Source organism: Heterodontus francisci, chromosome 17, assembly GCF_036365525.1.
Source record: "Heterodontus francisci isolate sHetFra1 chromosome 17, sHetFra1.hap1, whole genome shotgun sequence".
Taxonomy (NCBI): Eukaryota; Metazoa; Chordata; class Chondrichthyes; order Heterodontiformes; family Heterodontidae; genus Heterodontus; species Heterodontus francisci.
This window is the reverse complement of record NC_090387.1, coordinates 32,144,151-32,168,630: the sequence shown is the minus strand read 5'-3', so window position 1 is coordinate 32,168,630 and position 24,480 is coordinate 32,144,151. Positions and strand designations below refer to the sequence as shown.

General features: G+C 42.6%; 1 protein-coding gene across 1 annotated transcript in view; it reads right to left on the bottom strand.

Moving 5' to 3' along the window:
• Positions 1-688: 688 nt before the first annotated feature.
• Positions 689-24,480, bottom strand: part of tmem231 (transmembrane protein 231) — an 89,891-nt gene continuing 66,099 nt past the window's right edge. The window contains exons 4-7 of the mRNA XM_068049220.1: positions 9,314-9,457; positions 6,024-6,105; positions 5,805-5,906; positions 689-3,198 (exon numbers count right to left, since the gene is read on the bottom strand). Of these exons, the coding sequence (XP_067905321.1) occupies positions 3,032-3,198; positions 5,805-5,906; positions 6,024-6,105; positions 9,314-9,457 (495 nt within the window). The 3' untranslated portion in view covers positions 689-3,031. The remainder of the gene's footprint in view (positions 3,199-5,804; positions 5,907-6,023; positions 6,106-9,313; positions 9,458-24,480) is intronic.

Genomic DNA, 24,480 nt, shown 5'->3' with positions numbered 1-24,480 from the left:
CTCCTCCCCAACACTCCTGTTTCCTTGGACCATCCCCCATTGCTAAATCCGAGGACCCATTTCTAATTATCTAAAACATCAGCATCTTGCCCACTGCAGCCACATCACAGCAACCTTCTTCCACTGATCTCATTGTCTGAAACACAACTGACTGTGCTCCTCAAATCCATTAGCCCTCGCATTATTCCCAATGCTTGAACCCCCTCCGCTACCCTCCCCCCTGACCCAAAACAGATGTTTCAAGATCCCAGGATACGTTCCGTTATTCACAGCCCCAGGTTTCCATTCCCACTTCTCCCAGACCTTGGACCTCCCCCAGGTGCTACATAACCTAGGCCCCTCTCCCAAGACTGCCATAGCCCAAACCAACTTCCCAACACTACCAAGCAAAAGGCCCCCCCAACCCCACTACTATGTACTGCTGTATGTCTTCTACCCGTAATTTGGAACATCTTCCCATGTATCCGGGCTTCACAGGACATAAAATTGACTGCATAACTAAACAAACATAATCATAATCCAAATAAAGATTTACACACCTGAATCGTCAATAAATTACCTTTTTTCTTTACTGACCTACTGTGTACTTACAACATTTTCCCATGTATCTGGGTTTCACAAGGGATAAAGTTGACTGCATAGCTTAACAAAAATAATCATAATCCAAATAAAGAATTACACACCTGAATTGTCAATAAATTGCCTTTTTCCTTTATTGACCTACTGTGTAATACTTTCAGTTTTCCAACATTTTCAGTTTAATTTTTAAAATCACAATCAAGGCCAATGATGTACAATGCTGATGAAAATATGGACTTAATCATGTAATTAAAATGCCTAAATACTGCTAACACTGTCAAATTACCATATAATAATAGCACAATTTTATTTGTAGATCAGCGTACTTGCACATTACTGGTTACAAAATAATACATCCTCTGACTGTGCCAATAAGGAGACTACATAGATATACATATATGCAATGTATGTGCAATTCTGAAATTTCACCAGCAATAACGTACACAAACATCATAAACTAATTCAGGTAGCTATCCAATAAAAGTTGTAATAACATTGCAAAGACACCATTTACATGTAAGGTTTTTTTATGATAATGTCCAATTCAATAAATATCACCAATCTATTATTGGGACATTATGTTTATGAGTTCTACTGCAGTGCTGAATCCTAACTATTGGGAGCTTGTATTGATGTTTTTATGTAGAGTAATTAAAAGTTTTATAGTTTTTCCTAGGAAATAGGAGCAGGAGCAAGCTATTTAGCCCCTTGAGCCTGCTCTACCACTCAACTAGATCACGGCTGATCTTCCATCTCAACGCTATTATCCCGCACTATCCCCATATATCCCTTGATACCTTTAATATCTAGAAATCTGTCAATCTCTGTCCTGAATATACTCAATGACTGAGCCTCCACAGCCCTCTGGGGTAGAGAATTCCAAAAATTCACCACCCATCAGTGAAGAAATTCCTTCTCATCTCAATTCTAAATGGTCTACCTCAGGGTTGTCCAACATAAGGATGTAATTCAGAGATGATCAGTTTTCCATTATCTTCTTTCTGACTGGCTTTTAAAAACATTGTGGTCAATTTCACAGCTGACAGGTGCTGACATCAGGAACAGCAGTTTCGGAACTTCGCACAGATTCGGGGTTTTCCAGCGGGTTCCAACTTTTTCTTAAAAGGCCGCCAGAAAACCCTGAATCTGTCCGAAGTTGGAAAACAGCTGTTCCCGATGTCAACAGTTGTCAGCTATGAAACTGACAGCACAATGTTTTTTTTAAAAAATGACCAACCACAAAGCTGCTGTGCTGAGTGCTCCCGCTCCCTGCAACTGTCGGGGGGTGGCAGAGGCCAGAGAGAGAGGGGGCACAGAAAGAGAGGGGGACAGCAAGAGGCAGAGAGAGTGGGGGCAGAGAGAGAGAGAGAAAGGGGGGCGGGGGGGACACAGTATGCGAGGACAACACAGAGAGGGGAACACAGGGAGAGAGAGAGAGAGAGAGAGAGAGAGAGAAAGAGACATAGACACAAAGAGAGAGCGGGAGAGAGAGTGATATAGATCACTCCTGATGGATGGACATGTATCTGGAAAACTCTGCATAGCTACAAGTGTGCGGGCAAATACTAACTACTTGTACAAGCAAAGAAATGCCAGTTATCTCACTAAATCAGTGTCCAACATAGTGATGAGAAAGTAAGTCAATAAATTAATCTTCTCATTTGAAGCTTCTTCACAAAAATGCACATTGGCTGTTGTTTTAATGGTAAGATAATTATTTAATGCCTTTATCTTTCTGAAATTGTCTCACCAGCCCCCTATGCAAGACAAAAATTCTGATGTGGCCCCCCCCCCCCCCACCACACGAAATGATTAGATAACCCTGGTCTACCTCTTAGTCTGAGATTGTGTCCCCTTGTTCTAGAAATGGAAGTCTACCAACTTCATTTATATACTGCCTAGTGAATAGCTCATAATTATGGTGCTTTAGTACTGAATCCCAGCACTGTAAACAAAATTATGAATTGATGCTGTTCACTATCATTGTTCGATGCAAGACATGAGTAACTTCCAACCATAGATGCTTTTACGGGAAAGGCAGATATGTACATAAGGGAATAAGGTATAGCAGTATATATTGATAGGGTGTAATGAAGTAAGATGGGAGAGGCTTGCGTGGAGGATAAGCACTACATAGACGTGATAGGCTAAAAGCCTGTTTCAGTGCTGTTAATCTTCATATCATTACAAGAATTTGTTTTAGGGCACAATATTAATTTTTGCTGAGGTCAAGGTTGTGATTAGAATCCTTCCTATAACTATTTAACCCTTACACTGGTATGCAAGCAGTACAGATTAAAGTTTGCACTTAAGGCAACCTGCAAAATGCAGAAGAAAATCACACTTAAGGATCAAATATTGATACAATCTCTTGTCTTGTACAACATCTGATTGCTGCTATGAATTTGTAGTGGGATCAGCGACTTTATACAATCCGTCCTTTTGTAATTAGTTATGATTGGTGCTGCTTATATGGTGATACCATTATAGCAGTTAACACATGATTTTGAAAGACAAAGAGCTTGATTTTCTCAAAGACCCATAAAAAGATGAGAAGAATGCTGACGTACTGGATCCAAGCGATCTTAATCATCTCCCAGAAACCAGGCCGGTAAGTGAAAACACAATTAAGGAACAGAACAAGCAAAAGAAAGTAAATGCAAAATACATTAGTAAGACGTTAACTATGTATTACAACTGACTTGGTATTCGTTAGTACTGAGCAGAATCAATGATCTATGGTTCAAAATTCACAGCACCCACCACTACTAAATTTCAAATACAGTTGGATACCCAGTGGTCTTGAAAGTAACAAAGATTATAATTGTAACAAGAAATAAAAGAAAAAGGAAAAAGGGAAAACTTATATTTCACACCCTCAGGACATCCCAAAGCAATTTACAGCCAATTAAGTACTTTTTTGAAGCACAGTCATAGTTGTAATGTAGGAAAATTTGCAAGCTCCCACAAACAGCAATGTGATAATGACCAGATAATCTGTTCTTATGATGTTGATTGAGGGATAAATAATGGCCAGGACACTGGGAAAAACTCCCCTCCTCTTCTTCAAAATAGTGCCACAGGATCTTTAACATCCACCTGTGAAGACAGACACATCCAAAAGACAGCACCTCTGACAGTACAGCACTTCCTCAGTATTACTAGGTGTCAGCCAAGATTTCTGTGCTCAAGTGGGACTTGAACCAAAACCTTCTAACTCAAAGATGAGAGTGCGACCAACTAAGCCATGGCTGACAGATTTAAGAAATCATCTTTCATCAGAAAGGGTCATTGACCTGAAACATTAGCTCTGTTTCTCTCTCCATAAATGCTGCCAGATCGGCTGTGTACTTACAGCATTTTCTGTTTTTATTTCAAATTTCTAGCATCTGCAGTATTTTGCTTTTGTTTTGTAAGAAATCAACTTATTGGCTGAAAGCGCTTTGGGATGTCCTGAGGATATGAAAAGCACTATATAAATCTAAGTCTTATTCTATTCTTCACACGTCTTGTTACTGTTATAATCTCGATTACTTTCAAGACTACTGGGTATCCAAATGTGGTTGGAAATTTAGTAGGTTGGGTGACTATGAATTCTAAATCTCAGATCATGCTGACTCTTAACAATTATAAAATGATAAAATAATGTATTTGTATATAATCAAAACTTAATTTCTCATCACAGGATGAACGAGATACAGCTGGAAGGCATTATAGGCTGGATTACAATGGTCCAAATGGACAATACATTCGAATAATGACCCATTAACTCCAATGAGCGTATAGCCTGGCTGGCAATAAAGCAAAACCAATTCTAAATCCATGAATGATCACAACCATGTTTGGCAAGAATGTCATAAACATCCTAATTCATGCTAATTAAGCATTGCTTAATAATCCTGGTAAAAGATTTCCTCTGGTTGCTATGCATTAGCCAAATTGAAACAGGAAATTAGCCCATGTTCCCCTTTTGGTGAGTGCGTAAAACATCGCCCCTCATGCTTGATTTCTCGAACAGAGTAAATATGTTCACTGTATTTATCCTACTGAATGCCTTTAACATTTCAAATAACTTGATCAGATCAGATCTTGTACACAGAAGTGAATGCAAGGTAAGATTATGCAACTTGTCCTCATAATTTAACACTCTTAAGCCCTGGGATCATTCTGGTGAATCTATGCTGCATCCCCTCTAAGATGTGGTGCCCAAAACTAAATGCAATATTGCAGATGGGGTCAGACTAAGGCTCTATACAACAACCTACCTCTAGAAACTGCAGATGGTTGTTACAATGAATATTCTGATACATATTTTTGGCCTACCCCAGGAGATTTCATGATTGGTGGGTTGGGAGGCGGGAGAAGGGGGGGAGTTGGGGTTGGGGGGCAGGTCTAGTCATGCTGGTCCAGTCATCATGAGTGTGGGGCAGGCTTGATGGACCAGCTGGTCTTTGCCTGCCTGTCGTTTTTGTATGTTTGTATTTTCTTTGATTGCTAATAAACCAGATAACATGGTATCCAGCGCAACATCATAAAGGAAAAAATATTGCCACTATGATATCTCTGAGCTTTAACACTGAATCTAAATGTCAGTTATATTCAAAATATTGGCCCAGCGGTTGCAGTCAGTGGTGAAGCAAGGGCACTCACCACTGACCGTGAGGTAAGTCTCACTGAGCTAGCAATCTCTCTGGTGAGAATTTCACCTCTGTCACACACTGCAGTGGTACTCCAACTGACTGCAGCTTTCTTTCCTGGGGAATTCCCAGTGTGGAGCAGCGGTGATATTATCAGGCTAATTATCAGCCAAACACCCAACAGGAAACAAAAAGCAGTAAAATAAAATCACATAATTATTTTTTACATAGAGAAAATTAAAGATTAGGACATACACGGAGCATGAAGGTAGAAACTGAAACAACCATTAAAAACATTGTTAAAAATTTTACATCACTCCATGAATATAAAATTATTTTTACAGGGCAAGGTCTGTTGTTCATCAAATTATTTTAATCACATCACCTTTAAAAACACAGTTACACCTGATTGAACAAGGTGGAACGTTTTATGGGGTTCAAACAGCAATGTGAGGGCAGGAAAGTTTAAGTTCTCATTGATTTCATGATTGTCGGCACTGGTGGGGTCCACAGCACAGCCTGTGGTGGAACCCTCAGAGACAAACTGCAACCTCAGACATTATTTGGATTTTAAAAAAGGATATGTGATAATTTCCACTGGATATCTGATGACAGCATTAACAACAAATGGGGCATCAGCAGCTCTTCCTGGTGTCCACACTGGATATTGATTGGTAAAAATTGTTGTTACTAAAACAAAGAGATAGTTAGTGTCTAAATTAAGGTTCAGATGGAAAAATGTAGTTTTAAGATGAGCATTTTATATTGGTATATCAATGCAAAATACCACAGTAATGAAAATCTCACCATTTCTATCTTGATATGATGCAATGATATGTGCTAGATCATAGGCACTTGCAAATGGACTGCCATCATTAACTACTGAAACCTGTGGAATAAAAATTATATCTATATAAACCTTTGAGTTGTTTGTCCATCTACTTGATTGGCATCTCATTGCATACTGCCATGTGTTTATGATAAATCAATTAGTCTATAGCAGGATTGTTCAACATACGGCCCGTGGGCCACAATCCAGTCCGCCAAAGGTTTCGATCAGGCCCGCCAATCCTGTGTGACTGCAGTGGGCTGACCGGGCGGGGTGAGCACCGATTGGCAGTTCAAGGCGCAGGCACACTGGGATCAGCCACTCCTGCTGTTTTCGGGCAGTTCAGGGAGTGAATGGGAATGGCCGCTGTGGGGAAGAGGAACAGAGAGGCTGATGGGAGAGCAGGAATTGGGTCAGCACACTGCCAGAAACATGGGGCAGAGCGGTGCTGAAGGAGCGCAGAGAGAGAGTCAGGCAGCCCTTTAAACCAGCCTGGGGATTAGAGGGAAAGAGCGGGGGAAAGAGACAGACACAGAGAGGGGAGTGAGATGGACATAGAGAGAGGAGAGAAAGACAGGGGGAGAGATAGACACAGTCAGAGATAGACATAGAGAGGGGGGAGGGAGAGAGAGAGGGGGAGGGAGAGAGAGAGAGAAAGGGAGAGAGAGATACAGACAGACAGAGAGGGGAGGGAGATATAGACATAGAGAGGGAGGGAGGAGAGAGAGCCCCTTCAACCAGGAGCGAGAGCCGCTATCCATTTTGAACAGCGTTTACCCATAATACTTATCGAAGCAGTGTTCAACATAGTGATGGGAAAATAAGTTAATAAATTAGTTTTCTTATTTGAAGCTTGTTCACAAAAATGCACATATTTTGTTGTTTTGATTCATAGTAAGACAAATTTTAATGCTTTCATCTTTCCAAAATTTGCGCACCGGCCTTCTACATAGGGCAAAAATTGTAATGTGGCCCCTCACGTGAAAAGGTTGGACATCCCTTGTCTATAGTAATAATATCTGATTGGTCGTTTGCTCAGTCTTTCCTGGGTTTCCCTCCTCCAGAACATTACAGGCTCCAGAGTTGACATTTATTTATTCAATACTCTTAATTTTTTTTAAGGTTCATCGGTTGAATGTTTATTTAATTTTCCAACAGTCCGCCAGTGATACTTATTTATTGATTTAATGTTTTCCAGACTAAGTGTTGAATTTATCTAACTAATATAGCTTTAAAAAGCTGAAGTTCTGGCATTTAGAATGTTTAATTATTCCTACTTTTGCTCTGCTTGCGCCCTCCACCATCCCTGCCCGTGTATGCAACTATAATCTCCTTTTGATCTGTGGAATGTGCACTCTGCTCATTCATTAAACCTTCTGCACCTCCCACACTGAGCTGTCCACTCACATACAAAATCACAAGGTAAATATTAACGAAAACGGTAATTTGGTCCATCATAAATCATTATTCAACAAGGAACATACAATATCCCAATCATAGCATTGAGCTCTTTCCTAAAAGATTCTGGGGTTTTTGACTCCATGATCCACAAGGACGACGATTCCAACATGAACAGCTGTTTTTGTAAAGAAGAACTTCCTCATCTCAGTCTTTGCTAGCTTGACCCTGCGTCCTTATCCTACTGCCCTGGTGTAGTTTGAAGTAATGTTCCAGATTTAGTTTTTCTTTAATTGGTTACTATCTATATACTTCTTGTAATGTCCATCTCAGTTACCTTAACAAAGCAGTAAAGCCCCTGTTTCTCTAGTTTTTCCTCATAAGAGTATCCTTGGGCACTAGGGTTCAGATTTGTGGTGCTTCCCTGTACCACCTTATTATTTATTATTCCTTATTAAGAGATACAGCACTGAAACAGGCCCTTCGGCCCACCGAGTCTGTGCCGACCATCAACCACCCATTTATACTAATCCTACATTAATCCCATTACCCTCTCACATCCCCACCTTCACTCAATTCCCCTACCACCTACCTATACTAGGGGCAATTTATAATGGCCAATTTACCAATCAACCTGCAAGTCTTTGGTTGTGGGAGGAAACCGGAGCACCCGGCAAAAACCCACACTGTCACAGGGAGAACTTGCAAACTCCACACAAGCAGTACCCAGAATCGAACCCGGGTGGCTGGAGATGTGAGGCTGAGGTGCTAACCACTGTGCCGCCCAAACATACCTCACAAACCTAAGTGCAGAAAAGGAAGCTGTTTGGCTCATCTGAACTCATCCTGTCAGAATCCTACGATTCCCTCCAATCACAACATCCAACTGGCCCTAGAATAACTGCAAACATTTTACCTGTTTACTGTTAGAGTTGTATTTAAGTGCCACTGCCTGCTGTAAAAAGGGCAACAGAAGCCCGAAAATGTTAGCTGGATCATTTACTGCCTCATTTACACTGCTGCTTCAACCACTGTCATCTTGGGTAGGGTCCTGAGGTGAGCACGCAAGAGGTGGTGAAAGGTTACTTCTGATATACAAATCTGGTTCCTATAAGATATAAAGGGCAATTTTGAGATACTAATGGGTGGGGTGTGTGCCGTGCACCCCCTGCCTATTTTACTAACATTGTGGCTTAAACAGCGATCAGTGAAAGACCAGTCGGCCATCGCGTCTCTGTCAGATCTTTAAAAGGACTATTGATTAGTGCCACTCCCCCACTCTTTTTCTATGGCCCTGCCTTTCTAAGGCCAACAGCCCCCTACCTCAGCCCCCAGGATTGCCCCAGTTCTGACTGTCAGCTGGTTCTGCGTAGAATTATGCCAATGTTTGGCTCTCCCCAACTGGCAAAGTGCCTCGGAGTGTCAGTTGGGTGCCTGCAGCTTGCTGGCAACATGTAAATAAAGTCTGGGCCTCAAAATGGTTTGGGCATAACAGCTGTAACAACGGACGGACAAACTTCACCCATCGACATTCAGTTGTATGTGTCATGTTAAAATCACTCCCACGGGATGCTCAATGTACCTTGTGTACAAGCCTGAGAATGGCCTTCTTCATGTGGAATTCAGTGATGAAGTAAATACAACTTAGTAAAATATTTTTAAATCTGCTGAGGGACATGCAAATGGAGCAAGTGAACAGCTTCAGATGTCGCTATTTTCAATTAGAACAGGCAATTTTGAAGTTTAGTTGTAAATTTGGAAAATAATTTTTAATTATTATGGTGACAGTTTAGTGTTCACAAACAGTTTCAAAACAGAAATCCCTTATTCCTCGTAAAGTATAAACTTTTACAAAAGGAGATACACTTACATTGTAGCGAGTGTCAAGTCCTTTATGTCGAAGAGGCTCTCGTTGATGTAGCTTTAGTTCCCCATTCACAGTAAGCTGAGACCCAGGAATGGAGGATGAGAAGTAGACATATGCCATACTCTGCATTATGAATGTAGACATTCTCTGCAAACAACATCATGATATAGTTAAGTTAATAGTAGATCTACCATGATGTGTTCAGTGAGTTGGAAGTCATGCTGCTTTGGGGGGACGGCGAGGGGATGGGGGTGGTCGGGGGAAGGCAGGGAAGTTCTGTACATTTTCAATCTGAGATTTTGGAAATAAGTTTCTACAAGATGTATTCAGGGCAGGAATGCAAAAAGTTCCTGGAAAGTAAATACAGTGTTTTCCATCTCCATTGTAGACAGAGGGACAGATATAGAAATTAGGTCCCCTCCCATATTATATTTAGTCATAGAGTCATAAGAGTCGTACAGCATAGAAACAGGCCCTTCGGCCCACCACACCCATGCCGACCATAATGCCTATCTATACTAATCCCACCTACCTGCATTAATTCCATATCCCTCTTTGCCTTGCTCATTCAAGTACCTGTCCAATGCCTCTTAAATGTCGCTCCTGTTCCTGTCTCCATCACCTCATCAGGCAGCTCATTTCAGATACCTACTATTCTTTGTGTGAAAAATTTACCCCTTTGATCCCCTTTAAACCTCCTCCCTCTCACCTTAAATCTATGCCCTCTAGTTTTAGTCACCCCCACCATGGGAAACAGACTCTGGCTATCTACCCTATCTATGCCTCTCATAATTTTATATACCTCTATCATGTCCCCTCTCAGCCTCCTTCGCTCCAGGGAAAAGAGACCCAGCCCATCCAATCTCTCTTTATAACTCAAGCCTGCCAAACCAGGCACAATCCTTGTGAATCTTTTCTGCACCCTCTCTAGCTTAATCACATCTTTCCTGTAATGCGGCGACCAGAACTGCACACAGTACTCCAAATGTGACCTAACCAACGTTATGTACAACTGTAACATGACGTCCCAACTCTTGCAGTCAATGCCTCGGCCGATGAAGGCAAGCATGCCATACGCCTTCTTCACCATCCTGTCTACCTGTGTTGCCACTTTCAGGGAACTATATACTTGCACCCCAAGGTCTCTCTGCTCAAGAACACTCCCCAGGGCCCTGCCATTCACTGTATATGTCCTGCCCTGGTTTAACTTCCCAAAATGCATCACTTCGCACTTGTCTGCGTTAAATTCCATTTGCCACTCCCTTGCCCGCTTTCCCAGTTTATCTATATCCTGTTGTAACCTTAGACAACCTTCTTCACTGTCCATTATACCACCAATTTTGGTGTCATCTGCAAACTTACTAATCATGCCCCTTACATTCACATCCAAGTCATTAATATATATGACAAACAACAGAGGGCCCAACACCGATCCCTGCAGCACACTACTGCTCACCGGCCTCCAATATGAAAAATAACCCTCCACTACCACCCTCTGCGTCCTATCACCAAGCCAATTTTGTTTCCAATTTGCTAGCTCACCCTGGATCCCATGTGTTCGAACCTTCTGGACCAGCCTACCATGCAGGACCTTGTCAAAGGCCTTGCTAAAGTCCATGTAGACAACGTCCATTGCCCTGCCCTCGTCAATCCTCTTGGTCACCTCCTCAAAAAACTCAATCAAATTCGTGAGACATGATTTCCCACGCACAAAGCCATGCTGACTATCCCTAATCAGACCTTGCCTTTCCAAATGCATATAAATCCTGTCTCTCAGGATCCCTTCCAATAACTTTCCCACCACTGATGTAAGGCTCACCGGCCTGTAGTTCCCTGGCTTATCCCTGCTGCCCTTCTTAAATAAAGACACAACATTAGCTATCCTCCAGTCTTCCGGTACCTCACCTGTGGCTAACGATGATACCAAAATCTCTGCCAGGGCCCCAGCAATCTCCTCCCTTGCTTCCCATAGCATCCTAGGATACACCTGGTCAGGCCCTGGGGATTTATCCATCTTAATGCGCTTCAAAACCTCCAACACCTCCTCCTTTGTAATGTTGATATGCTCCAGGATATCGCTGTTCCCTCCCTTGAACTCACTAGTTTCCGTGACCTTCTCCACGGTAAATACAGACGAGAAGTATTCATTTAAGACCTCGCCCATTTCCCGTGGCTCCACACATAGATTACCACACTGAATCTTAAGGGGACCTACTCTCTCCCTAGCTACCCTTTAACTCTTAATATACTTATAGAATCTTTTAGGATTCTCCTTTATCTTATCTGCCAGGGAAATCTCATGGCGCCTTTTGGCCCTCTTAATTTCCTTCATAAGTGTACTCATACATCCCCTATACTCCTCGAGGGACTCGCTTGATCCCAGCTGCCTATACCTGACATATGCCTCCTTCTTTGTCCTGACCAGACCCTCAATATCCCTCGTCAACCAAGGTTCCCTAAACTTGCCAGCCTTGCCCTTCCATCTAACAGGAACATGCCGGCCCTGAACTCTTCCTATCTCACTTTTAAAAGCCTCCCACTTGCCAGATGTCCCTTTACCTGTAAACAGCCTCTCCCATTCAACTTTTGAAAGTTCCTGTCTGATGCCATCGAAGTTAGCCTTACCCCAATTTAGGACTTCAACCTGAGGTCCAGTCCTTATGGTCACTGGTCAAGTGCTCCCCCACTGACACATCAACCACCTGCCCAGCCTCATTTCCTAACAGGAGGTCGAGTGTAGCCCCTTCTCTAGTATGGCCATCCACATAATGCTTCAGAAAACTATCCCGGGTACACTTAACAAATTCTTCCCCATCTAATCCCTTAGCACTAAGGCAGTCCCAGTCAATATTAGGGAAGTTAAAATCACCTACTGTTACAACCCTATAATTCCTACATCTATCTGTGATTTCCCTACATTTATGCTCCTCCAATTCCCTCTGACTATTGGGGGGCCTATAGTATAATCCCATCAAAGTGATCACCCCTTTCTTATTTCTAAGTTCTACCGAGATAAAGACATCTGAGCATATAGTATGGAGGACAGGGCAGTTCAGGGAATAAGGGCATCTTAGGGTAGCTCAGGACCATGTGGGTATATAATTCTTTTGGCGAGTCAGGGTATAGAGAGTAGGAGCAAAATGGCTATGTATTCAGTTGTTAAGAGTGAATACTGGGGATTTTGGAGCCCTGGACATCAAGTAGATTAAAGACCAAACCAAAGCAGTATTCCTGAGGGAATGGAGAGTGAAAATTTTCTGGACTAGTAAATAAACGCATGCCTATATTAATAATTATAAATAGGTGGAATTTGCTCAGTCGACTGACACACTCCGACTGCAACTGACTTTGTTTGGGACTTACCCAACAGTGGAACCCAGCACCAGGTTCGAAGTTGGTATGTGCAGTGACATGAGGCAGACCAGCCTCTAGGTCACACTTTCAGAAAGGGAGGGATCCAGACCAGGAACTTTCGCCCACCACCAAGCCCCCCAGTCTCACCCCACAAAGAAAAAAGGAAGTTTTGGTGAGTTTCTAAAATGTTCTAGTATCATCCCCTCCCCCCTTATAAAGGAGACCAGTAAATCATTGCTTTGGGGATGGGAGGAGAGATGGATGGATCAAATGCGCACCCTCCTGCAAATGGTGGCAGAAACTTCCGTTTTCAGCAGCTTAGTGCTGATGATGCTCAAGATCTACAGGTGCACAAAGGCCCCATGCAAATTAGGTGTCTTCCAGCTGACCCAATACTCTGGCATTGTCAGTGCTGGAGCACACCAGCAGGCATGATCCTGGTATAACCACTGCAAATGTTGGAGAGCTAAGAGTTAATAATCGAACTAAACTATATAACTATAACTGGTCATGAAGCAACAGGCTTTCCAAAGAATATAGAACAGTGAGGTGCCTGTGAGTGAGGGAGAGTTAGTTCTTTTTCTTTTACAGATGTCTGAGTATCACCTACAAGGATTAGTACAGTATACACTGGATGTCTGTTACAATTTAGGTAAATAAGCAGTCCATAAATTGGATTTGGGAGGGTCCAAGAACAATGCATTATGAAGTCTTATCTGTGAAATGTGCCTTTGAAGTAAGTAACAAGGATGTACAAGGATGCTTTTTCAGGGTGAGTTGGAACGTGAAGTGAAATTAACCATAGCTATACTTCGTACAGCATAAACTGATTACCTATGCTGCATGAATAAATTCTGCTCCATATACTCAAATGACGGCTAAACATAAAGTGAGGGTACAGTCATAGAGTCATACAGCACAGAAACAGGCCCTTCAGCCAATCATGTCTGTGCCGGCCATCAAGCATCTATCTATTCTAACCCCATTTTCCAGCACTTGGCCCGTATCCTTGTATGCTATGGCGTTTCAAGTGCTCATCGAGATACTTCTTAAATGTTGTGAGGGTTCCTGCCTCTACCACCCCTTCGGGCAGTGTGTTCCAGATTCCAACCACCCTCCGGGTGAACATTTTTTTTCCTCAAATCCCCTCTAAACCTCCTGCCCCTTACCTTAAATCTATGCCCCCTGGTTATTGATCCCTCCGCTAAGGGAAAAAGTTTCTTCCTATCTAATCTATCAATGCCCCTCATAATTTTGTATACCTCAATCATGTCCCCCCTCAGCCTTCTCTGCTCTAAGAAAAACAACCCGAGCCTTTTCAGTCTCTCTTCATAGCTGCAACGCTCCAACCCAGGCAACATCCTGGTGAATCTCCTCTGCACTCTCTCCCGTGCAATCACATCCTTTCTACAGTGTGGTGTCCAGAACTGTACACAGTACTGCAGCTGTGGCCTAACTAGCGTCTTATACAGCTCCATCATAACCTCCCTGCTCTTATATTCTATGACTCTGCTAATAAAGGCAAGTATCCCATATGCTTTCCTAACCACCTTATCTAACTGTGCTGCTGCCTTCAATGATCAATGGACAAGTATACAAAGTCCCTCTTCCCCTCTGTACTTCCTAGGGTCCTACCATCCATTGTATATTCCCTTACCTTGTTAGTCCTCCCAAAATGCATTACCTCACACTTCTCAGGATTAAATTCCATTTGCCACTGCTCCGCCCATCTTACCAGCCCATCTATATCGTCCTGTAATCTAAGGCTTTCCTCTTCACTATTTACGACACCACCAATTTTCGTGTCATCTGCGAACTTACTGATCATACCTCCCATATTCACGTCTAAATCATTCATGTACACTATAAACAGCAAGTGTCCCAGCACCGATGCCTGTGGTACACCACTGCTCACAGGCTTCCACTCGCAGAAACAACCCTCGACCATCACCCTCTGCCTCCTGCCACAATTTTGGATCCAGTTTGCCAAATTGCCCTGGATCCCATGGGCTCTTACCTTCTTAACCAATCTCAGCCTTATCAAAAGCCTTATTGAAGTCCATGTAGACTACATCAACTGCTTTACCCTCATCTACACATCTAGTCACCTCCTCGACAAATTCAATCAAGTTAGTTAGACACGATCTCCCCCTGACAAAGCCATGCTGACTATCCCTGATTAATCCCTGCCTCTCTAAGTGAAGATTAATCCTGCCCCTCAGAATCTTTTCCAATAGTTTCCCAACCACTGATGTTAGACTCACCGGCCTGTAATTACTTGGTTTATCCTTGCTACCCTTCTTGAATAATGGTACCACATTCGCTGTCCTCCAGTCCTCTGGTACCTCTCCTGTGGCCAGAGAGGATTTGAATATTTGTGTCAGAGCCTCTGCTATCTCCTCCCTTGCCTCACATAACAGCATGGGATACATCTCATCTGGGCCTGGGGATTTATCCACTTTTAAGCCCGCTAAAACAGCTAATACTTCCTTCCTTTCAATACTAATATGTTCAAGTATATCACAATCCTCCTCCCTGATCTCTACACCTACATCATCCTTCTATATAGTGAACACAGATAAAAAGTAATCATTTAAAACCTCACCTATATCCTCTGGCTCCACACACAGATTGCCACTTTGGTCCCTAATGGGCCCTACTCTTTCCCTGCTATCCTCTTGCCCTGAATATACTGATAAAATGCCTTAGGATTTTCCTTTATTTTGCCCACCAGTGTTTTTTCATGTCCCCTCTTCGCTCTCCTAATTACTTTTTTAAGTATCCCCCTACAATTTCTATACTGCTCTAGTGCCTCCGCTGTTTTCAGTGTTCCAAATCTGCCATAAGCTTCCTTTTTTTCCTGATTCAATCCTCTATATCCTTTGACATCCAGAGGTCCCTGGACTTGTTGGTCCTACCCTTCACCTTAACGGGTACATGTTGACTCTGAACTCTCACTATTTCCTGTTTGAATGACTCCCACTGGTCTAATGTAGACTTTCCTACAAGTAGCTGCTCCCAGTCCCGTTTGGCCAGATCCTGTTTTATCATATTGAAATTGGCCTTCCCCCAATTCAGTACCTTTATTTCCGGTCCGTCTTTGTCCTTTTCCATAACTACCTTAAAACTTAGTGTTTTGGTCACTATCCCCGAAATGCTCCCCCACTGACACTTCTACCACTTGTCCAGCTTCATTCCCTAGGATTAGGTCCAGTACTTGTAGGACTTTCTAAGTACTGGCTCAAAAAGCTCTCCTGTATGCATTTTAAGAATTCTGCCCCCCTAAGACTAGGGCAGCACAGTGGCACAATGGTTAGCACCGCAGCCTCACAGCTCCAGCGACCCGGGTTCGCTTCTGTGCAGTGCCTGTGCGGAGTTTGCAAGTTCTCCCTGTGACCGTGTGGGTTTCCGCCGCGTGCTCCGGTTTCCTCCCACAGCCAAAGACTTGCAGGTTGATCGGTAAATTGGCTATTGAAATTGCCCCTAGTGTAGGTAGGTGGTAGGAGAATTGAGGGAAGGTGGGGATGTGGTAGGAGACATGGGATTAATGTAGGATTAGTATAAATGGGTGGTTGATGGTCAGCTCAGACTCGGTGGGCCGAAGGGCCTGTTTCAATGCTGTATCACTCTATGACTATCCCAGTTGATGTTAGGTAAGTTGAAATCCCTCCTATTATTACCCTATTATTTTTACACTTCACTGAGATTTGCCTATATATCTGCTCTGCTATCTCTCCCTGACTGTTTGGAGGCCTATAGTACACTCCCAGCCAAGTGATTACCCCCTTTTTGTTTTTAAGTTCTACCCATATGGCCTCATTTGAGGAACCTTCTAAGCTATCATCCCTCTTTACTTCAGTAATTGACTCCTTGATCAACAGTGCAATGCCACCTCCTCTTTTATCTCCTACCCTGTCACGCCTGAAGATTCTATACCCTGGGATATTGAGCTGCCAGTCCTGCTCCTCCCTCAACCGTGGCTCTGTAATAGCAATAATATCATAATCCCATGTGCTAATCAATGCCCTCAATTCATCTGCCTATCTAGTAAGACTCCTTGCATTAAAATAGATGCAATCCAGGCTTGCATTTTTCACTTGTGCCTTAACAGGTCTATATTTGCTCTGCATTCCAGATTGACTTAGTTTCTCTTCTATATTTTACTGTGCATCACCCCTTACTGTACCTCCATTCTGTATCCCATCCCCCTGCCAAATTAGTTTAAATCCCCCAACAGCACTAGCAAACCTCCCAGCAAGGATGTTGGTCTCATTCTAGTTCAGGTGCAACCCATCCAACTTGTACAGGTCCCACCTTTGCCAAAACAGTCCCATTGATCCAGGAAACTAAAGCCCTCCTGCCTGCACCATCTCCTCAGCCACGTATTCATCCGCTCTATCCTCCTATTCCTATACTCACTAGCACGTGGCACCGGGAGCAATCCAGAGCTTAAAACCTTTGAGGTCCTGCTTTTTAATCTGCTACCCAGCTCTCTAAATTCTTGTTGCAGGTTCTCATCCCTCTTTCTACCTATATCGTTGGTACCAATGTGAACCACGACCTCTGATTGTTCACACTCCCCCTTCAGAATGTCCTGCAGTCGCTCTGTGACATCCTTGACCCTAGCACCAGGGAAGCAACATACCATCCTGGAGTTACATTTGCGGCCACAAAAAAGCCTATCTGTACCCTTACAATAGAAGTCCCTATCACTATAGATCTCCCACTCTTTGTCCTCCCCTCCTGTGCAGCTGCGCCACCCGTGGTGCCACAGACTGGGCTCTTGCTGCATTCCCGAGAAGCTACCTACTCCAACAGTATCCAAAGCAATAAATGTGTTAGAGAGCGAGATGGACCCAGGGGACTCCTGCACTACCTGCCTAGTTCTTCTACTCTGCCTGGCGGTCACCCATTCCCTTTCTGCCTGAGCTTTCTTTACCTGCGATGTGACCACGTCCTTGTATGTGCTATCCAAGATGATCTCAGCCTCGTGGATGCTCCAGTGTCTCCAGCCGCCGCTCCAGATCTGAAACGCGGATTTCAAGTAGCTGCAGCTGGAGACACTTCCTGCACACGTGTTCGCCCTGGACACTGGAAGTGTCCCTGACTTCCCACATTGCACAGGAGGAGCACTCCATGTTGTCGAGCTGCCCTGCCATGACTTACCCTTAATTTATCCCCTTAAATTACCCAACACTAGGGACCTTGATTCCCTAAAAAAAACACTATCCACTATATAAAAAAACCTGTAGATCTTTCCCTTTACTTTAGTTACTTACCCAGCTACGGAGAGTTATTCCCTAATAGCAGTGACTCACCAATCAATCACTTTGCTATTTTCCTGTGACTTCACGGTTGACTTTTTTTCTTTATCAAAACTCCGGCGCATCTGAAGAGGTCCGACTGCTCTCCACTCCTGAAGGTAAGTGAAGGCCCCGAGCCTCATGCTGGATTTATCCGCTCCCGGTTCTCGGCATTTCCACACAGGTCCGACTGCTTTCCGCTCCTGAAGGGATTTCTGCTTTTACTTGGGCCTGTTTGTCTGCACTAAAGCGGTAAGGATGTTGCTTTAAAGGTACGGATTCCCCTATATCCACATCATCTGTGGCTAAGGAAGTACATCCCGGCTTATCCCTACAGATTCTTTTAAATGTTGTGAAAAGCCTGGTTAGGTCTTCACATTGTTTTGCATCTAAGTACAAAAGCATGTTGCCCATTTTTTCTAGTCATTCTGTATTTGCTAACTAGATAGTTAGAGGTTCAATTTGAGAATTGTCTAGGCCTCCTTCTGCCTCATCCTCACTATCCTTTTCCTTCTCAATATCCCCATTACCTGACATACCTGTACTGGCTTATCCTCCTCCCTGCGATAACATTCCTTTAACATATTGATATGACACAACCAATTCTTCTTCTGTCGATCAGGGGTATCAATCAAGTAATCTACCTTACCCACTTTTTTGATTGCTCTACATGGACCACTGAACCATGCTTTTAATGGTTCACCCTGTAACGGTAACAACAATACTTCATCCCCTGGTTGAAAATTGTGGGTCTTTGCATTCTTGTCTGCCCATTTTTTTATATTAGCTTGGGAAGCTTTTAAGGTGTTCCTGAGCCACACCGCAAGCTTTCGTGAGCCTTTCCCACAACACAGATACATAGTCTAGTATCGAAGATTAACTATTTTGTTCTAAGAATCTGTATTTGATAAGTTTTAGAGGATCTCTTCGGTCATGTCCATAAACCAATTCGAAGGACTAAAACCTATAGACTCATTCAGTGAATCTCTGCTGGCAAATAAAAGAAAGTCTAGTCCTTTATCCCAGTCATTCGGATATTCACGACAGTATGCTCTAATCACTGTTTTCTGAAGCTCCCTGAGTCTGTGGGTAATAGGCTGAAGATTTCAACTGTCTGATACCCAAATTGCCCATGACTTCTTGACATGTCTTGGATATGAAATTAGAACCTTGATCCGATTGAATTTCGCGATAATCCATATCTCGTAAAGAATTGGGTTAACTTTTCTACTACTATTTTAGCAGTAAACTCATGTTACAGTTGTATAGGACTTTGGTTCGGCCACATTTGGAATACTGCGTGCAGTTCTGGTCACCACATTACCAAAAGGATGTGGATGCTTTGGAGAGGGTGCAGAGGAGGTTCACCAGGATGTTGCCTGGTATAGAGGGCACCAGCTATGAAGAGAGGTTGAGTAGATTAGGATTATTTTCATTAGAAAGACGGAGGTTGAGGGGGGACCTGATTGATGTGTACAAAATCATGAGAGGTATAGACAGGGTGGATAGCAAGAAGCTTTTTCCCCAGAGTGGGGGATTCAATTACAAGGGGACACGAGTTCAAAGTGAAAGGGGAAAAGTTTAGGGGGGATATGTGTGGAAAGTTCTTTACGCAGAGGGTGGTGGGTGCCTGGAACGCATTGCCAGTGGAGGTGGTAGATGCGGGCACGATAGCGTCTTTTAAGATGTATCTAGACAGATACATGAATGGGCAGGAAGTAAAGAGATACAGACCCTTAGAAAATAGGCGACAGGTTTAGATAGAGGATTTGGATCGGCGTAAGCTTGGCGGGCCGAAGGGCCTGTTCCTGTGCTGCAATTTTCTTTGTTCTTAGTAATTGTCCTCAAATGGATGGCCTCTGGAAATCAATTTGCCATATCCATGATAGTATTTATTGATGTCCCGCTTTTGTTTTTGGCAAGGGTCCTACACAGTCTACCAATACCCTGCTAAATGGTTCCTCAATCACTGGTATGGGATTTAGTGGTGCCGGTTTTATGGTAGATTGCAGTTTTCCCACCATTTGGCATGTATAGCATGTCCTACAAAATTGCTTCACGTCCTTTGTAACGCCTGGCCAGTACTAATGATGACTTATACGTGATTTTGTCTTCCGAATCCCCGTATGTCCTGCAAAAGGAATGTCATGTGCTAACCTTAATAATTCCGGGCTATATTTTAGATGGTACCACTAACTGTTCAACAACTGTCCAGTCTTCGTCTGCAGGTCTATGAGACGGTCTCCAGTTCCTCCTCAAAACCCCGTTTTCTATGTAATAGCCTTCTGGAACTCCTTTCGCCTCAGTTTCTATCGCAGCCGTCTCTGCTATTCTGTATATCTGTGGATCAGCTTGTTGTGCTGCAATTATGGAAGATCTGTTAAAAATCGCATTTGGATTATCCAAATTCCCAAATAAAGTTTCAAATGCTCGGCTATCTGTTTGTGGTGCCACTTTTACCTCCGACAATGGAACCTGTTTAGCTATTGCTCTGGTTACTATACACGCAGGAAATGTTCCTGGAACTTGTTCCTGTAATTGTTCCATTTCTTTAACTTCACTTGGTTCCTCTGTAATTATAGGAGAAACTGATAATTTTGATTGGGCCAAATCATTTCCGAGGAGTAGATCAATTCCCTCGACCAGCAAACTATGGACAACTACTACACTTACCATCCCAGATATTAAGACACATCTAAGTGCACTTTATATCAAGGTACGGGTATATACTCCCTGCCAATTCTATTAACTAAAACTTTAGCATTCAAGGTGCTCTCTGGTGGAAATATTCTACATTTCCCCAGCAGAAGTGTTTGGGTTGCTCCTATATCCCCGAGTATAATGACAGGATTTCCTGCCTCACTTAAAGGATATGGAGTTACTTTTCCCTTTGACAAAAATTCATTATAACTTTCAGGTATCTTATTTTTAACCTGTTCTCACTTTGGTTTTTGTATCTGGTTTTACAGCCACAGTTAAAGCTACAGCCTGGTCTGCTGTGCTGTCAGTCAGAGCTCTTTTCTCTGCATTAGCTTTGTGTACCCCAACAAGTCGTTTGAGTTTACCTCACAACTTCCAGCATTCTGAACGAAGATGATCCATCTTGTGGCAATGATAACACTTCAGACCTCACTCCTACCCTCAGCACCTTCCTTTCTGGCCTGAGGAGGTGATCCTGGGGCATTCCCAGCTGAGGTCTGGGGCAGATCAGCCATGATCTTATTGAATGGCGGGGCAGATTTGATGGGCTGAATGGCCTACTCCTGCTCCTATTTTTTATGTTCATATGTTTGTATGTCCTTATGTCTTATGTTCCCGTCCCCGGCTACTTGCCTTCCTTTCACTCTCCCACTTTCTATCCTTCTCAGGTTTACATGGGTGGCGGACAAAAGGCTTATTCACAAGCTCAAAATCATCAGCAATTTCCGCTGTTTGCCTAGCTTTCAAAACTTTCAGGTTATCTACATGAGTTCTTACTATTGAAGGAATTGTATAATTAAACTCTTCCAAGAGAATCAATTCTCTAAGGATCTCATATGGTTGGTTTCCATTTTTAATGTCCATATCCAATGGTCAAAATTAATTTGCTTCACTCTCTCAAATTCTACGTATGCCTGCCAGCCAATCTCCGTAAGTTCCGAAACTTCTGATGGTAAGCTTCAGGCACTAACTTATACGCAGTGAGAATAGCCCTTTTTGCCATCTCATAATCTGCAGAAGCCTCTTCAGGAAGCACGGCATAAACTTCATGAGCTCTGCCTATCAACCTGCTTTGCATAAGCAGTGTCCAGCTTTCCTTTAGCCATTTCATTTGTTTGGCTATTTTTTCAATAGATATGAAAAATGCCTCTAGGTCCCTTTCCTCAAACTTAGAAAGGGCTTGTATGAATTTAAACAGCTTTTCACTGGGTCCTGGGCCGAATTCAGATTCTTCCTGACCTGAACTTTCCCTGGATTCAAGACTACCCATTTGTCTTAGTTCCATCTCTTTTAACCTAAATCCCCTCTCTTCTCTTTCAGTGTCTCTCTGAATTTTAAGTTTTCTTATTGCTATTTCTTTATCTTGTTCAAGTTTTTTAAATTCTTCATCAGCCTCAAGTCTTTTAGTTTCTAACTGAATTCTAGTTAATTCCACTGCCTCACTCTCTGACTTACTACCTTCTTCTTACCTCCTCCTCTTCTTCTAATTCCAGATGTTGGGTTATTATGTCAATTATCACTACTTTTTTGGCACCTGATTTCAACGCTAACCCCAATTTTGCTGCCAGATCGTTTCGTTTATTCTTAGTTAAAGTTGTCAAGTCACTGAGGGACACATTCTCCTTTCCAGAAACTCTGCTGCAACTTCTAATGCCATTCCGATGGCACAGCCTTTATCCTTATATACAAGAAACCTGGTTCCTTTTATATTTTCCCTTACAAATTATTACTCCCCTTATAATTGACGTAATTGGCGTTGGATTTGAAATCTCCAATTGAAGTCTCCAAGCGAATTCGACGAACAATCTTTAATGGATAGGCATTCAAAGCACTTCAGTTGCAGCAGGCATCACACAGTTCTTTCAACAAGGAGTATAGCAACAGGTCTATTTGGATTTTTAAAATGGCAGTCTATCAGTAGAAAATATACTGAGAACTCCAGAAATCCCAGAAACACAGAAAGGCAACATAAAGTCACTCCTGAGGCAAACACATTTTAGAGATTGGAAGTAAAAAGGAATTTGCTACCTCCAACAATACAAAGATTTCCTTTCCAGGGGTTTTTCCCCTTGCTTAGGCAATACACAGATTTTTATGTAGATTTTTCTGCTAAGAGAGAAAGATTCTTCCTTCAGCTTCGCTGGTCTCCAGATCAATCTGGTTCTAGCCAATCTTTACACACAGTTAACTAATACAATACAGCAGGTGGCTTCTCTCTCCTGCTGTTGTTGCTGTTGCTTGCACACACTGTTCCCAGAGAGAGAGAATAACTCTCAGTCTTAAAGGTATACTGCCCTCCCTAGTTTTTAATCTACACTTCCATGGCAATAGGGAAAGGTGGGGGGGGAGGAACAGACTGGGGTTTTACAGTGTGCTCAGGATTTCTTTCTTACCCAGTATGTAAGAAGCCCAAAAAGAGAGGAATCACTGCTAGATCTATTGATGGTGTTACGAAAGTCCTTCTATATTTTTTTGTTAAGTTTTTTTTGCAGACTCATATTTAAATTGTGGAGATGGATTCATTGGAAGGCTTAAGGTTTTATAAATGCTGGACTTTGTTCTGTTGGCAGCACCAGGGATTTTAGCTCTCCCACACTGGATCTTTGCAGGGTTTTTTCAAAGAGGTAGAGAAAGAGGTGAGCTGGGTGTTTCTTCCTTAGCAAGTTGATCTGCAACTGTCTTCAAAACAGCTCACACCCCAACTGAACTGAAAAACAATATCCAAGCCCCAAATAGCAGTTCAGAACCTCCTGACCACTCATAAATCTCGACACTTCTCTGTAAACATCTTCCCCCGTCACCAAGGTTTCTATTGTTTGTTGAGCTTAAAGCACATGATTTCCTGCAAAGATTGTTTTCAAACAACATCTCAGTGTCCTTTCGAACTTGATTAAAAAAAATCCATGGAAGCTTTTCAGTTATAAAACACAAGTCCTCAAAGAAAACATTAAAAAATGGAAGTACTTTCATAACACCTCCATCCTTGGAGGAATGAAATGCCATTTTTAAAAGTGTTTCATTACAGAGTGAAAAAAAGATGAAAAATATTAAAACACATTTTCACACATACTCATTCACTCTTTAGCTGTAGGTAATACAGTTCAGCTTTGTACCATCCTTTCACTCAGATAACTCAAAGCAAAGTTAAATCCAAGACAAAGCATCCGCAATATATATTTTTTCCACAATGTGGATAATCTTTGGTGATAAGGTTGCAATATTAAACTCCATTAGAATAGAATGGCATTCTGGAAAGGTAGCCAAACCATGGCTTACAAAGGAAATTAGAGATAGCATTAGATCCAAGGAAGAGGCAGATAAATTTGCCAGGAAAAACAACAGACCTGAGGATTGGGAGTAGTTTAGAATTCAGCAAAGGAGGACCAAGGGATTGATTAAGAAGGGGAAAATAGAGTATGAGAGCAAGCTTGAGGGGAACATAAAAACTGACTGTAAAAGTTTCTGTAGGTATGTGAAGAGAAAAAGAATGGTGAAGACAAATGTAGGTCCCTTATAGTCAGAAACAGGAGAATTTATAATGGGGAACAAAGAAATGGCTGACCAACTAAATGCATACTTTGGTTCTGTCTTCACAAGGGTGGACACAAATATCATACCAGAAATGTTGGGGAACACAGGGCGTAGTGAGAGAGAGGAACTGAAAGTAATCAGTATTAGGAGAGAAATGGTGTAGGGGACATTGACGGGATTGAAGGGTGATAAATCCCCAGGGCCTGATGGTATGCATCCCAGAGTTCTTAAGGAAGTGGCCCTAGAAATAGTGGATGCATTGGTGGTCTTCTTCCAAGATTC